General features: G+C 36.4%; 1 protein-coding gene across 1 annotated transcript; it reads right to left on the reverse strand.

Moving 5' to 3' along the window:
- Positions 1–6,476: 6,476 nt before the first annotated feature.
- LOC128225996 (plexin-A4-like) lies at positions 6,477–17,077 on the reverse strand. The gene is made up of 7 exons (XM_052935889.1): positions 17,022–17,077; positions 15,629–16,653; positions 14,926–15,135; positions 13,148–13,288; positions 12,767–12,879; positions 7,215–7,317; positions 6,477–6,506 (listed from the first exon to the last, which is right to left on the reverse strand). Exons 2-7 carry the CDS (start codon positions 16,604–16,606, stop codon positions 6,477–6,479), a joined length of 1,575 nt encoding a protein of 524 aa, XP_052791849.1. The 5' UTR covers positions 16,607–16,653; positions 17,022–17,077.
- Between the last annotated feature and the right edge of the window lie 220 nt (positions 17,078–17,297).

The following is a 17,297-nucleotide window of genomic DNA, read 5'->3' on the forward strand; positions in this document are numbered from 1 at the left end:
ATTAAACAAGTCTTTAATACCTGCTTCACTTTTGCTCTTGCCTATCAATTCTAAAATCTCCAATATGTACGAGGTCCTGTCACTGTTAACGTTACGTTTCGTAATTTTAACATTTTATTTTTATGTTTATAATGAAAAAATGTGTATCTTAAACATTTTACTTTTTTTGTTTAGGTTAATTCTATATCTTTCGATTTTTATAATTTATAAAGATACCGTGCTCTATAAAAATTGTTTTGCCTTTTTGCATTTGCTAGCAGTGCCCTTACAAACAATTTTGAAGCCAGAAGACGTTTTGTAACCGGCATATACAAAAAATGTCGGAAATGTTATTTCCAATTTAATAAGCCTCTTGAACACACCCAGTACACATGACGCGAACAATATATAACACATGATGCTGACAACATACAGCACATGAGGCTGAAAATATTAAACACTTCACTCTGACAACGTGTAACACATGACGCTGACAACATATAACACATGGCGCTGACAACATATAACACATGGCGCTGACAGCATAAAGAACATGATGTTGACAACATATAGCACATGGCGCTGGCAATATATAACACATGGCGCTGACAACATATAACACATGCCGCTGACAACATATAACACATGGCGCTGATGATATATAACACATGCCGCTGACAACATAAAACACATGGCGCTGACAACATATAACACATGGCGCTGACAATATATAACACATGGCGCTGACAGCATAAAACACATGGCGCTGACAACATATAGCACATGATGCTGACAGCATATAACACATGACTCTGACAACATACAACACATGACGCTGACAACATATAACACACGACGCTGACAACATATAAACACATGACGCTGACAGCATATAACACATGAGTCTGACAACATATAACACATGGCGCTGACAGCATATAACACATGATGCTGACAACATATAACACACGAGACTTGAAGCATATTACACATTACGCTGACAATATATAACACATGACGCTAACAACATATAAAACATGACACTGACAGCATATAAAACATGAGGCTTACAACATATAACACATGCCACTGACAGAATATAACATATAAGGCTTACAGCATACAAGACATGACGCAGACAACATATACAACACTGCGGTGACAACTTATAACACATGACGCGTACAGCATATACCACATGAGACTTACAAGATGTACACATGAGGCTTACAAAATATAACACATGACACTGACAATATATAATACATGACGCGAATAACATATAACACATGACACTGACAACATATAACACATAAGGCTTACAACACATACCATATGAAGCTTACAACATATTACACAATAGGCTTACAACATATAACACATGACGCAGACGACTTGTATATTACACAAGGCTTTCAACTTTTTCACATGACGCTGAGAACATATAACACATGACGGTGAAATCAGATAACACATAGCACAGACACCATATTCAACACGAGGCTTACAGCATATACCATATGACACTGTCAACATATAACACATGATGCTGACAGCATATAACACATAACGCTGACAGTATATAACACATGACGCTGACAATATATAACACCTGACACTGACAACATATACCACATGACGCTGATAACATATAACACATGACGCTGACAATATATAACACATGACGCGGACAATATTTAACACATGTGATGGATAACATATAACACATGACGCTGACAATATATAATACATGACGCGGACAATATATAACACATGACGCGGACAATATTTAACACATGTGGTGGATAATATATAACACATGACACTGGCAATATATAATACATGACGCGGACGATATATTACACATGTTGTGGATAACATATAACACATGACACTGACAGTATATAACACATGAGGCTTACAGCATATAACACATGACACTGACCGCATATAGCACAGAACGCTGACAGCATATAAAACATGACACTGACAGCATATAACACATGAGGCTTACAACACATAATACATGACACTGACCGCATATAACACATATGGCTTACAACATATAAAACATGACACTGACAGAATATAACACATGAGGCTTACAACATATAACACATGATGCTGACAATATATAACACAGAACGCTGACAGCATATAAAACATGACACTGACAGCATATAACACATGAGGCTTACAACACATAATACATGACACAGACCGCATGTAACACATATAGCTTACAACATATAACACATGTCACTGACAGCATAAAATACATGAGGCTTACAGCATATAACTCATGACGCGGACAATACATTACACATTACACATGGCGTGGAAAATATATAACACATTACACTTCCAACATATAACACATGAGGCTTACAGCATATAACACATGACGTGGACAACATATACAACATGGCGGTGACAACTCATAAAACTCATATATAATATACTACATGAGACTTACAACATATACACATGGGGCTTACAAAATATAACACCTGACGCTGACAACATATTACACATAAGGCTTATGACATATACCACAAAACGCTGACAACATATTTTTCATGGCGCTGAAAACAAAAAACACATGACACTGACAGCATATAACACATGAGGCTTACAACACATAGCACATGACGCTGACAATCTATAAAACATGACATGGACAACGTATAACACATGACACTGACAACATATAACACATGACGCTGACAATATTTAACACATGATGCTGACAACATATAAGACATGACGCTGACAATATTTAACACATGATGCTGACAACATATAACACATGACGCTGACAATATATAACACATGACACTGACAATATAAAACAAATGACGCTGACAGCATATAACACATGACGCTGAAAATATATTCCACACGAGGCTAACAGCATATAACACATGACGCTAACAATATATAACACATGACACTGACAATATATAACACATGACGCTGACAATATATAACACATGACATGGACAAAGTATAACACATGACGCAGACAACATAACACATGTCGCAGTTAATATATAACACATAACGCTGACAATATATAACACATGACGCTGACAATATATAACACATGACACTGACAATATATAACACATGACATGGACAAAGTATAACACATGACGCAGACAACATATAACACATGACGCTAACAATATATAACACATGACGCTGACAACATATAACTCCTGTCGCAGTTAATATATAACACATGACACTGACAATATATAACACATGACGCTGACAATATATAACACATGACGCTGACAATATATAACACATGACATGGACAAAGTATAACACATGACGCAGACAACATATAACACATGACGCAGACAACATATAACACATGACACTGACAACATATAACTCATGACGCTGAAAACATATAACACATTACACAAGACGCGGAAAATATATAACTCATACGGCTAACAACATATCACACATGACGCTGACAACATATACCACATATGGCTTACAACATACAACACATAACGGTGAAAACATATAAGACATGACACTGACAATATATAACACATGACACTAACAGCATATAACACATGAGGCTTACAACACATAGCACATGACGCTGACTATATATAATACATGACATGGACAATGTATAACACATGACACTGACAACATATCACACATGAGGCTTACAACACATAGCACATGACGCTGACTATATATAATACATGACATGGACAATGTATAACACATGACACTGACAACATATCACACATGAGGCTGACAGCATAGTATACATGACGCTGACAACATAATAATATATAAGTGAGGACATTTTGCCTGTACTTTGGGGAAGTTTTAATTTTGGATGGGGACATTTTGACCATAGGACGTTTTAACCTTGGGACACTTTAACCTTCAACCAAACGTTTTACAAACTAAGTGTTTTCCTTTCTTTTGTTTATTGGTACGCTGAGCAAAAATTTGGAATCAGAATTTAAATATCTCTTTCCTTTTACGAAATAAAGCTGGAACCAATTACAAATCCGACTTGTAGGATAGAGTGACGGCCCTACGGCTAGTGTGGCCTACCGCAAATATTCTTTAAAAGTCACAGACCTTAAAGTTATTGACCTATAGGAACGTGTGAAAGTGAAGTGATGATTTCCATGGTGTTCCTGAAAGAAGCTGGATTCTGAAAATTTGCCGTGGCCAGAAAAAGAATAGAAACCCTTATAAGGGTAATGCATAACGCGCGAAAAAAAGGTCAGATAACGACAGAAAATGGCTTAATTTTTTAGCTAGACTGCCCACAGAAAAGAAACCAGGGTTTTACCACTGCCAATGGACACGACTCAAACTGGGGTGCTGGGTGAATCTAGAGTTTTGGCCAAGTGGGGCTGGGGTGCTGGGTACATCTCAAGTTTTGGCCAAGTGAGACTCTGGTGCTGAGTACGTCTAGAGTTTTGGCCAAGTGAGACTCTGGTGCTGAGTACATCTAGAGTTTTGGCCAAGTGAGACTCTGGTGCTGGGTACATCTAGAGCTTTGCCCAAGTAAGACTCTGGTGCTGGGAACATCTAGAGTTTTGGCCAAGTGAGACTGGGATGCTGGGTACGTCTTGAGTTTTGGCTAAGTGAGATACGGGTGCTTGGTACATCTTAAGTTTTGGCCAAGTGAGACTTGGGTGCTTGGTACATCTGGAGTTTTGGCCAAGTGAGACTTGGGTGCTTGGTACATCTCGAGTTTTGGCCAAGTGAGACTTGGGTGCTAGGTACAATAAGAGTTTTGGCCAAGTGAGACTTGGGTGCTAGGTACATCTAGAATTTTGGCCAAGTGAGACTTGGGTGCTTGGTACATCTAGAGTTTTGGCCAAGTGAGACTGTGGTGCTAGGTACATCTAGAGGTTTTACCAAGTGGTACTGGGGTGTTAGGTACATCTAAAGTTTTGGCCAAGTGAGACTGGAGTGATAGGTACATCTAGAGTTTTTGGCCAAGTGAGAATGGGGTGCTGGGAACATCTAGAATTTTGGCCAAGTGAGACTGGAGTGATAGGTACATCTAGAGTTTTTGGCCAAGTGAGACTGGGGTGCTGGGAACATCTAGAATTTTGGCCAAGTGAAACTGTGGTGCTTGGTACATCTAGAGTTTTGGCCAAGTGAGACTTGGGTGCTTGGTACATCTAGAGTTTTGGCCAAGTGAGACTGTGGTGCTTGGTATATCTACAGCTTGGGCCAAGTGAGACTGTGGTGCTGGGTACATCTAGGTTTTTGGCCAAGTGAGACTGGGGTGCTGGGTATATCTAGAGTATTGTCCAAGTGGTACTGGGGTGCTGTGTACATCTAGAGTTTTGGCCAAGTGAGACTGGGGTGCTGGGTACATCTAGAGTTTTGGCCAAGTGAGACTGGGGTGCTGGGTATATCTAGAGTATTGGCCAAGTGGTACTGGGGTGCTGTGTACATCTAGAGTTTTGGCCAAGTGAGACTGGGGTGCTTGGTTCATCTAGAGTTTCATCCAAGTGAGACTTGGGTGCTTGGTACATCTAGAGTTTAAGCCAAATGAGACTGTGGTGCTGGGTACATCTAGAGTTTCAGCCAAGTGAGACTTGGGTGCTGGGTATATCTAGAGTTTTGGTCAAGTGGGACTTGGGTACTGGGTACATCTAGAGTTTTGGCCAAGTGAGACTTGGGTGCTTAGTACATCTAGAGTTTAGGCCAAGTGATATTGGGGTGCTGGGTACATCTAGAGTTTTGGCTAATTGAGACTAGGATGCTTGTACATCTAGAGTTTTGGCCAAGTGAGACTTGGATACTGCATTCAACTTGTTTTGGCAAAGTGAGACTTTGGTGCTGGGTATATCTAGAGTTTTGGCCAAGTGAGACTTGGTACATCTAGAATTTTGGCCAAGTGAGACCGGGTTGCTGGGAACATCTAAAGTTTTTGCTAAGTTAGACTGGGGTGCTGGGAACATCTAGTTTTGGCCAAGTGAGACTTGGGTGCTTGTTACATCTCGAGTTTTGGCCAAGTGAGCAAAGGGTGCTGGGAACATCTAGAGTTTTGGCCAATTGGGTGCTTGGAATACCCAGAGTCTTGGCCAAGTGGTACTGGGTGCTGGATACATCTAGAGTTTTGACCAAGTGAAACTTGTGGTGCTTCTTACATCTAGAGTTTTGGTCTTGCAAAACTTGGGTGCTGGGTTCATCTAGAGTTTTGGCCAAGCGAGACTGGGGTGCTGGATACATATAGAGTTTTGGCCAAGTGAAACTGTGGTGCTTGGTACATCTAGAGTTTGGGCCAAATGAGACCTGGGTGCCTGGTACATCCAGATTTTTAGCCAAGTGAGACTGGGGTAATTGGTATATCTAGAGTTTTGGCCAAGTGGAGTTGGGGCACTTGGTACATCTAGAGTTTTGGCCAAGTGAAAGTTGGGTGCTGGACGGTGTTTGTAGCCCGAGAGCAGTGACTTGTATACTTCTGCAACAGCCCTGCCTCTTCACTGATTGTTGCCAGGAGGTTTCCCAGTCTGAAAAAATAGTTATAACAATATTTGCAAAATGTAATACTAGTATGATATTTTGAAAATAAATTGATATCCTGCATATATATATATATATATATATATATATATATATATATATATATATATATATATATATATATATATATATATATATATATATATAAATATCACTTAAATAATATTTATAACTATCATTTAAAGCAATTCATTACTGGCGATATGTTTTCAGGAACATAAATAAATAACCTCGTAAAATCATAATCATTGTGTTTTGAGATATAGAATTGCTTTTCTCTGTGTGACAATATATCAATCTTATATTCTTATTTCTGCAAACAGACCTTGTTCTTAAAGAAACCACAAATGCCAAAACATTGAAAAGGCCATAAAATGTGTTGGTATGTTGGGAATTGCACAAATACATACACAACAAGATCAACGCAATGCAGGTACCAACACATGTCTGTTATTTGTCAGTCAAAAACACTAATAATTACAAACAGAAGAATGACATTTGCTATATAATTGTGTACATTATTTATGAAACCATGAATAGGGAAATCTAAAGTAAGTGTTTTGATCAACTTTTGAGATATTGCAGAGCTTAAAAAATTAAGACGCCATTATAGAGACACCATAGCCTTAACAATAAATCAACCTCGGTTTTTGTTTCGATACACATACAAGAATAAATAATAAAAAATATCTTACTGTACTTTCCCCAATTTTTACTCCCTGTGGGCTTATTGAAAGTGTAATGCACCCATCCACAGATGAAATCCATTTGTCTTTACATTCAGACATTTTTGAGAGCCTGAAATAAAACAAATCCGAACTTTATACTGCTATTAAAATATATATTATGTGTAAGCATACTTTTTACTATGCAAACACTATTCATACCACGTACAGGTGTATACACGAAAATGAAAGGAGAAAGACTGACTTAAGGAGTCTAAACAACAGCAATTACAGGGGTAAACATGATTCTAAGAGTATATACACTGACAATTGAGGAAATCAACAGCGATGACTGGAGTAACACTTACTACAGGAGTATTAACCGCAAAGAGAGAGTGTAAACCATAAGAAAATGGCGATGAGAGAGCTAACACTGACTACAGTTCTACAAAGAAAAACATTGAGATGGGTAACACTGACAACAGGAATATAAACAACGGCGATGAGAGTGGAAATACTGACTATAGGTGTATGCAAAAAATCGATGAGAGGGATAACACTGACTATGGGAAAATAAACAACAGCAATGTGAGGGGTAAATATGATTATAGGAATATAAACACTCAAAATGAGAAGGGTAACGCTGACTACAGGAATTTAAACAACGACAGTAAGAGGGACACTGACTTTAGGATAATAAACAGAAATAAGAGGGACAACATTGACTTTAGGAGTATAAACACCCAAGATGAGAAGGGTAACACTGACTTTAGGAGTATAAACAACGGCATTGAGAGGGGTAACACTGACTATAGGAGTATAAGCAAAGGCAATGAGAGGGGTAACACTGACTATAGTAGTATTAACATCAGCAATAAAAGGGGTAAAAATGTTTACAGGAATATAAATACCCAGATAAAAAATTTCACACTGACTATAGGAGTATAAACACCCAAGATGAGAAGTGTCACACTGACTATAGGAGTATAAAAACCCAAGATGAGAGGGTCAACACTGACTATAGGAGTATAAACAAGGGCAATGAGAAGGGTAATAATGACTATAGGAGTATAAACACCAAAAATGAGAGGGGCAACACTAATTATAGGAGTATAAACATGCAAGATGAGAGGGGAACACTGACTATAGGAGTATAAACACCCGAGATGAGAAGGGTCACGCTGACTATAGGAGTATAAACACCCGAGATGAGAAGGGTCACGCTGACTATAGGAGTATAAAAACCCAAAATGAGAGGGTCAACACTGACTATAGGAGTATAAACAAGGGCAATGAGAAGGGTAATAATGACTTAAGGAATATAAACACCAAAAATGAGAGGGGCAACACTAATTATAGGAGTATAAACATGCAAGATGAGAGGGGAACACTGACTATAGGAGTATAAACACCCGAGATGAGAAGGGTCACGCTGACTATAGGAGTATAAAACCCCAAAATGAGACGATCAGCAATGACTATAGGAGTATAAACAACGACAATGAGAAGAGTAACAATGATTATATGAGTATAAACACCTCAAATGGGATGGGCAACACTGATTATAGGAGTATAAACACCCTAGATGAGAAGGGAACACTGACTTTAGGAATATAAATACCGGCAATGAGAGGGGTAACTCTGACTACAGGGTTATAAACAACAGCAATAAGAGGAGTAACACTGACTATATGTGTATAAACAACACCAATGCGATAGCCAAAACTTACTACAGGAGTATAAACAACAGCAATGCGAGGGAAATACTGATAACAAGAGTATAAATAACGATGAACAGAGGGGTAACACTGACTTAAGGTGTATGTGCAACAGCGATCAGAGGAGTTACACAGACTATAGGTGTATATAAAACGGGAATGTGAGGTTTAATGCTGAAAATGAGTTTATGAACAATAACGGTGAGAGGGGAAACAATCGGCTCAGGTGTAGAAACAACCGCGATGAGAGGGGTAACACTGACTTCAGGGGTATAAATTACGGCAATGAAATTATAAAAAATACTATAATAGAGTATAAAACGGCAATGAGAGGTTAAGAATGCCTAAAGGTTTGTAAACAACGGCAATGAGATGGTTAACATTGACTAAAGCCGTATAAAAAACGGCGAGGAGAGGGGTAATATTGACAATAGGAGACCCACTACATATAACGGCGATCAGAGGGGTAACATTGACTACAGGAATATAAATAACGGCGATGAGAGGGGTAACACTGACTACAGGAATATAAACAACGACAATGAGGTGGGTAACACTGACTATAGGCGTAGAAACAACAGCAGTGAGAGGGTTAACACATTCTATAGGAGTATAAATAATGGCGATGAGAGGGTAACAGGAGCATAAACATGAGAGGAGTAACGCTGCACATAGATATATAAACAACGGCAATGAGAGGGAAAACACTGACTATATGAGTATAAACAACAGCAATAAGAGGGAAAACACTGACTATAGGAATGTGAGCAACAGCAATAAGAGGGTTTACACTGACTACAGGAGTATAAACTACGGCGATGAGAGATGATACTTTATATATATAGAATAATAAACAAGGGAGATGAGAAGGGTAACTATGAATACAGAAGTATAAACAAGGGCGAGGAGAGTGGTTAAATGGATATAGGAGAATAAAAATGGATATGAGAGGGAAGCATTTACTACAAAAGAATAAGGAACAGCGATGAGGGGGCTACACTGACTAACTGAGTATGAAAGGCGATGAGATGAGTTACACTGACTACAGGAGAATAAACAACAGAGATGAGGGGGTAACACTCACTGCAGGTGTATAAACAACGAAATTGGGAGGGTTCACAATGACTACAGGGGAATAAACAACAGCGCTGAGGGGGTAACACTGACTACAGGAGTATAACCAAATACAGTGAGAGGGGCTGTATTGACTTCAACAGTATAAACAACAGCGATGAGAGGTTTCACTGACTACAGCAGTATAAAAAAAACAGTGATGAGAGGGTTACACTGACTGCATGAGTATAAACAGCGATGGGGGGTAACACCGACTACAGGAATATAAATAACAGCAATCAGAGGTTACACTGACTACATGAGTGTAAATATTATGGCACTTAGGGGGTAACACTTACTACAGTAGTATAAACAGCGTCAATGAAAAGGGTAAAACTGAATTCAGGAGTATAAGAGCAGTGATGTTTAATCAAAACAGTTTTAAAAAACACTGAAGAGATCCGAATGATCGTTGATGGCACATAGAAACAATCATAACAGGAGATGTGTAACCAGTGAACAAAAATGAAGCAGCAATTGAAGGGGGAGCAACTATAACTGAGAGGTAATCAAAGGCGAAGGGAGGGTAACAATGACATTTTGAGGTGTATCAACGATAAGCAATGTCAATCAAAATTTCAAATAAAAATATAACAGAATGAACAATGGCATGAAATAGACAAACATCATTATATATTCAAAATGTATTCTAGTCAGAAATATATCAAAGAAAGTGTAACATATACTGTATTATAGTTACGATAAGACATGTAGTCTATTATAGTAATATTTTCATTCTTCACACACTACCATTTTTAGCAAAAAAAAAATGTCATATGAAAGCGCTCGACTATATGCCGTTTTGTCATAGAACCTGTCAAAATATCAAGAACAAAGAACGGTTTGTCCTTAAGTTAAAATGGATTAATGTTACCTAATTGTGTAATGTATGTGAACAACAGTTACTGTGTGGAGTAATTATGAAGTCCATTGGAAAAACATAATTTAAGATCTGAGTTTAAACCCAAATCGCTATAAAACTTTAAACAAACTGTCTAAATCGATCAATGCCCATAATTAGTTTTTAGGAACATATGTTTCATAATGGTAATTTTGTAAAGGATGACGTCCATTGAACAAACATTATTTGAGACCCCAAAACCTTTAACCATTTTTTCTAAGTCTTTTAATGGCCATAATTTTTTTATAGAGGATACTATGGGAGCCGTATTGCATGATGACCACCAATAATTGCATGAAGTCAAAAGTCCATTGAATGAAGGGCAAAAGAGTTGTAAGTGAAACTCGTCCTAATGTTTTAACAAAACATTTTAAGTCGATCAAAAGCCATAGTTTGTGATCAGGATAATATGAAGTTATGTAACCTAAGTATGTGATGGCCTTGAAAAACGTTGTGAAGTATGAGGTCCATTGAATGAACGGTATTGGAGTTATACGTGAAAATGCCAATTTGTGCTTTAACGTTAACCCGACTTTCTAAGTCAATCAAGGGTCGTAGTTTGTATCAAGTATAACAGGGAATTATGTTGCCTCTTTTTATGATAGCCTTCAACAATTTTGTGAAGTACAGAGTGAATTAAATGAAGTGTATAGGAGTTATTAGTGAAAATCTCAAACTGCCCTAAAACATTAACCAAACTTGATCAATGTCGAACAAATCGATCAATGGCCATAATTTGTATTTAAGATGATATTGGGTTATGTTACTCATTGTGTTATGGCTTTAGACAAGTGTAAAAATTGAACTAATGGTTTTGGTGTTGTAAGTGAAAATGCCAAGTTGCTCTTAAATTTTAACCAAACTTACCAAGTCGAACAAGGGCAAGAATTCGTATTTAGGAAAGCATGGAGTTGTGTAACCTAATTTTGTAATGGCTATGGACAACTGTGTAAAGTATGACTCCTGTTGGGGTTATAAGTGAAAATGCCAAGTTGCCCTTAAACTTAAAACCAAAGCTTAAAAGTCGTCATCATTTTTATTTAAGATAACATGGAATTATGTAACCTAATTGTATAATGGCCGTCAATAATTGTTTGAAGCATTAATTGAAATGATTTAAGTGTAAAGGAGTTATAAGTAAAAATCCCAATTTGCCTCTTAAACTAAAACTTAACATAACATGTCCTAAAACTTTAACCTAAGTTCTCAAGTAAAAGTGTAAACTCGCCATGAAACTAACCTGACGCCGATGCAGACACTGGGGCGGGTGTTATGGCATTTTTTTCGAATAGTCTATCTTATGTTGCAAAAGGTATAAGTTTTAGAAAGAAAATGGCTGAAATACTTATGATGTTAACTATTCTGGTTTCTCAAGTGTATTTTGTATTTAACTACACGTATCTGAATCGTATTAATATATCAGTAGCCTCTATGTTTACACTCAGTGCATTGGCCGTTCGAATGAAATGATACTTAGATAAAGACTATTTTAAAATGCTTATTTAGTAAGACCACACAAAGAGAGAGGGGGAGAGAGAGCAAGCAATACAACTAAAGACACTTTGAGCAAAAGGCGGACACCTTTACCACTGAAGGTACTTTTCAATTATGAGTAATAATATTATTTTTGAAAACCAACATCATAATAAGAACATCCTTAAGAATGTTTCGTTGTCACCTTATCCAAAATGCTTTTAATACTTTTTTGATCTGCAAAGAATCCATTTTATTTATTCTGACTTGTTTTCCTCGTTGGATGATAAATCATCACTGAAACATAAACAGAACTACTGCAATCAAACAGGTTTTTAAGTGATCTCTTATTGACGAAAAAATAAGACTTTACATACTTGTTTGTGAAAACACACCAACCACAGTGAGGGTCTTTCAACTTCATTGTTTCAGATTCTACGCATACCGATACGCCAGACTCATTACAAGACCTCGCGCTTATTTTGGAAATCTGAAAATCACACCACAGTATAAAAGTGTTCATTCAAGACTCAGATCATGCAGAGTATTTGGATTTGCTTACATTAGCCGTGTTCATTGTCATTGTGGATCTGTGAATGCTATTATCTTCAACTATTTACAATTGATTGCCATCATTCATCAAATGTTGTTGTTTATAACATGACAAGGATGTCGATCCCATTTGTATCAAAAAGACCATGCAAATGTTTCATTAAAAACGCGGATAAGCTGAAATGGAGATGAATTGAATACATTACCTTTGATTTTGTTAATGCATATAAGGCATCACCATCGGGGAAGTGGTACAGGTCATGTATTTGATTGTCTTCTTTGCTGGTACCAACAAGTACACTACTAGTATCATATTCGTGCAGTGAGCCATCTTCAAAGATAGAAAACTGAAAAATAAAATAAAACCTTTATTTACCTTTGAACTTATCTATTAACAAGACGAACGTTTTCCAAAAAGGTTGATGTTTAAGTTATTAAATTGTATTAGATTGAGTTGACCCATTCCTGTCGCCATACTGCATTTACTGCCGATTTATCAATGATTCTCTTAATTAATGCTTAAGGACATGACCTTCTTTTTTCATTTTTATTCCAATAGTAATTGGGCATTAATAAAATTCCATTACGGTAAATCTACACCTCATTAGTGGGAACATTAAAATATGATTTTTTAAAAACTTCAAAAACCTATAGAAGTATGTTGTACGATAAAAAATAAAAAAATGATAAAATGGTCACATTCACTTTCCTGTGAAAATATTTTAAATCCGGCAAATGGTTGCTGGAGAGAAGTTTTCAATGTTTCCCATATAGATACAAGAAAGTAACTAGCCCTGCCCCTGAAAACCATTTATTATGAATCACAAGGGTAAGAGAATTTGATATATATTCCCATGAGGATTATTTCTTTGAAATTATTTTGAAATCAGGGTTATTGTTCCTGAAGAGTTTGTTCCATATAAATATATAATGGTAAGTGGCAACCATTTTTCATGAACCAAAATGGGTTCAAGAAATTAGATATAGGGTAACCTAAAGACCATTTTGTGAAATTATGTTTGAATCGGTCAAGCGGTTTCTGAGAAAAATAATATTTTTAAAAAATCCATTCGGTTGCCATGGAAGCCAGAACTCTCCCAATAAACATTTCTGTAAAGTTTAGTTTAAATTGTCACAAAATGTGTTTAAAGGAAATTGTCGACGACGGAAGAAGGAAAGACTAGGCCTTATCACACTAGCTCAGGTGAGCTAAAATTGTGGGCCGTTCAAGGGCCCTAATTTGGATCCGGGAAAAAATCAGTTCTACAACCTTATAATGTGATGGCCGTTAACAGACAGGTAAAGAATTAAGGCAACTGAATGAGAGGATTAGAGGACATTAGTGAAACTCTCAATTTGTTCTAAAATTTTAACCGAACTCAATTTCCCCTCGAACTTTAACCTTACTTCCTAAGTCAATCAGGGGCCATAATTTGTATTTAGGATGAACATGACGTTATGTAACCCTATTGTAAGATTGTCATGAATATTTGTGTAAAGGAATTCAATGAAGCGTGTGGAAAGTAGTAAAAATCCATACTTTCCTAAAACTTTAACTTGACACAATGTTTCATAAAACTTTAACCTAAGTTCCTTAGTCAATCAGAGGCCAAAGTTTGTATTCAGGATAATATGGAGTTATGTAACGTTATTTTGAGATGGTCTTGAAATTTTTTAAAGTATTAAGTGAATTGAATGAAACGTATTGGAGTTATAAGTGAAATTGTAACCTTGTCCTAAAACTTTAACCGCACACAGACGCCGATGCAGACGACTGGGCGATTATTATAGCCTCCTTATTATTTCCACATTTTAGGAAGGGTTTTAATACAATAATGCGCAAATGAAAATGTTTCATTTCAAATTTGCGCGCATTACACCAATTTCCGAACATTACAACAACCACCCTGAATATATTATAATTCATATTTGATAGAAATTTATATTTAAAGGGGTTTAGTCAAATCAAATTAAAGCTACAAACCTGTATCACATGTCCGTCTTCTGTGCCAGCTAGAAGAACCAATTTTTCATTGACAGTTGTTGTAAACAATTTTGTAATTTTTCCATAAATGTTGTGAACACTATAGTTGAAGTTTATTTGGGTTTTTCCAATGACACCCTTGTAAGAACTCACATCTGTCATATTAGCTGCACAGGTAAACTCTGGTAAAATAAATTCAGTGTAGTTTTTCTGCAACAGAAAGCAAACAATTGCGCATTCACTCATTACTCATGATTTTCTACAATTTTTTAAAAAGCCACAAATATATTTCTTTATATTAAGGACTGATTTGAAGTCATGCATTTCCTATATATTGTATATTTTTATGATTGCTCGAAATGGCGTCTCTGATTATAACAAATGTGATTTATTTCTAATATACTTTCTATTGTAATTCATTACTATCTGCCTGCACAAAATGGTAAGATCTTGTTTCCCTACCCTCACCCGCCCCTCAACATGTAATTAAAACCAGAAATAAAGACCCAAGTTGTAGAATAAATTTGTTGATAAAACGACGCAGTTATCAGACTCATTTAACTAACCATTGTTTCTAAGAATTTGATCCAGATATTTTTCAAACTAATATCAAACTTTGTTCTTACATCGGTAGAACATGGCATGCATGGTGTCAAGACAAATGCAGTAAAATGAGAAAATACATTCATATACATGTACTTACTGGATCATCGCATTTAGGAAGTTTGCCGAAATTATCTAGATAACTGAGATCATTATCTAAAACACAACTCCCATTAATAAAATCTAGCTTTTCATCAACTAAAGAAGAGTTTAATTGTCGTATGTCTTTAAAGCAAATAACACTCTCGAAAGGTCCATCCGGCTTTGAAAATGATGCAAAGACTGTTCCATTCACAAAGGTAGCATCAGTCAAAACATTATAACTCTCTCCTCTTACTTGACAAGCAATTTCTGCATCTATATATGTCTGGTAGGATGCATCCCTCTGACAAATCCTTGCCAGCTTCGAAACTTTATCTTGGGAATTATAATACATATTTTGATGTGTAAAAAAGTAGGAAAAACCACTATGTTCAAGAACTTGTAGATACTTTATGCAAAAAGGATGATTATTTGGTGGAGATTTCTTTAGTTTCAAACTTTTCTGTGAACCCTGATCTACAACACTTGGTATTTGCATGGTTGTAAAATTCCAACTTGCAATGACTTTGAAATTACTGTCATCTTCAATGAATGAGGCATTTACACAAACTGAGCGAGCTACCATCAAGTCTTTGTTATCCTTAGTGACAAGGCCAACTGCTGGGGAACCATGATCTACAGGTACTTTTAAACTGCCAGTTTTATTTTCTCCACCTAAATCATACAGATCTAGCTGGCTACAAAGTCCATTATTCCCAGTGCCACAGATAACAATTTTCTTTTCGTTCTCGTTAATCAGAAGTAGCTGGTTTACACTGTTTGTACAGTTTGACGTACACGTTTGTATAGTTTCTTCATGTCCTAAGGAAGCGTTCAATTTATACAAATTCTTCCCTCCTCCAATATAAATGTACTCCTCAAAGACAGCAAGTTTTGAAAGCACATCTTTGTCTGAATGAAAGCTTAATTGTCCGACTACATTTTGCAGTGACAACAAGATCAAACCGATATCTACAACTGTCAAACGTCTTGACATGGTGAAGTTGCAGCTGAATGTGTGTCTGATTGAATCCAGAAATGACTCTTGAAATAGAAATGTCAATAAAGTAAATTGTTTAAAATGTCATCAACATTTATTTATTTTGTTCATTAACCAATCTTTTGGTACAATCAGCATGTATGAAGTTGATGCTCAACAATTTGAAATGAAGGCACAAATGCCTACTAATATAAAGCAAGCTTTCCTTGAGACCACTTACCATCTACATAAAACAATAGAACAATTGAATATCATGAACGGTTTGTTAGTACTGGCAAATGTGTTTCACACAATGTTGATGCATAAAGGCTATCAAAATAGCCCAAACTTTTTCGCTGAACAAAATATAATATAGACTGTACACAATCAAAAATGCATGGTATTTAATGACATTATGCTAAAAAATACCTGCCTTAGGAAAACTGCAAGCAGCCTTTTCTACATTATTTCATCTGTCGTCTTTCTAAAAATTGGAATATCTATATTAAGAATATATCAAATTTTACTAACGTACAGGGCTGAGTTATAATGAATGAATTGAAACTAACTCAGATTCAGTTTTAACTGTTTTTCCACTTATAGTAAGAGTAAAAGTGAATGCAATCTCATGAGAGGTCGCCATAAACTCATCCTTTATGTCGCAGGACTTGTTTTTGACAAATTGAAATTAATGATAATCTTTAAATGT

The sequence above is a fragment of the Mya arenaria genome, chromosome 3 (genome assembly GCF_026914265.1).
Source record: "Mya arenaria isolate MELC-2E11 chromosome 3, ASM2691426v1".
Taxonomy (NCBI): domain Eukaryota; kingdom Metazoa; phylum Mollusca; class Bivalvia; order Myida; family Myidae; genus Mya; species Mya arenaria.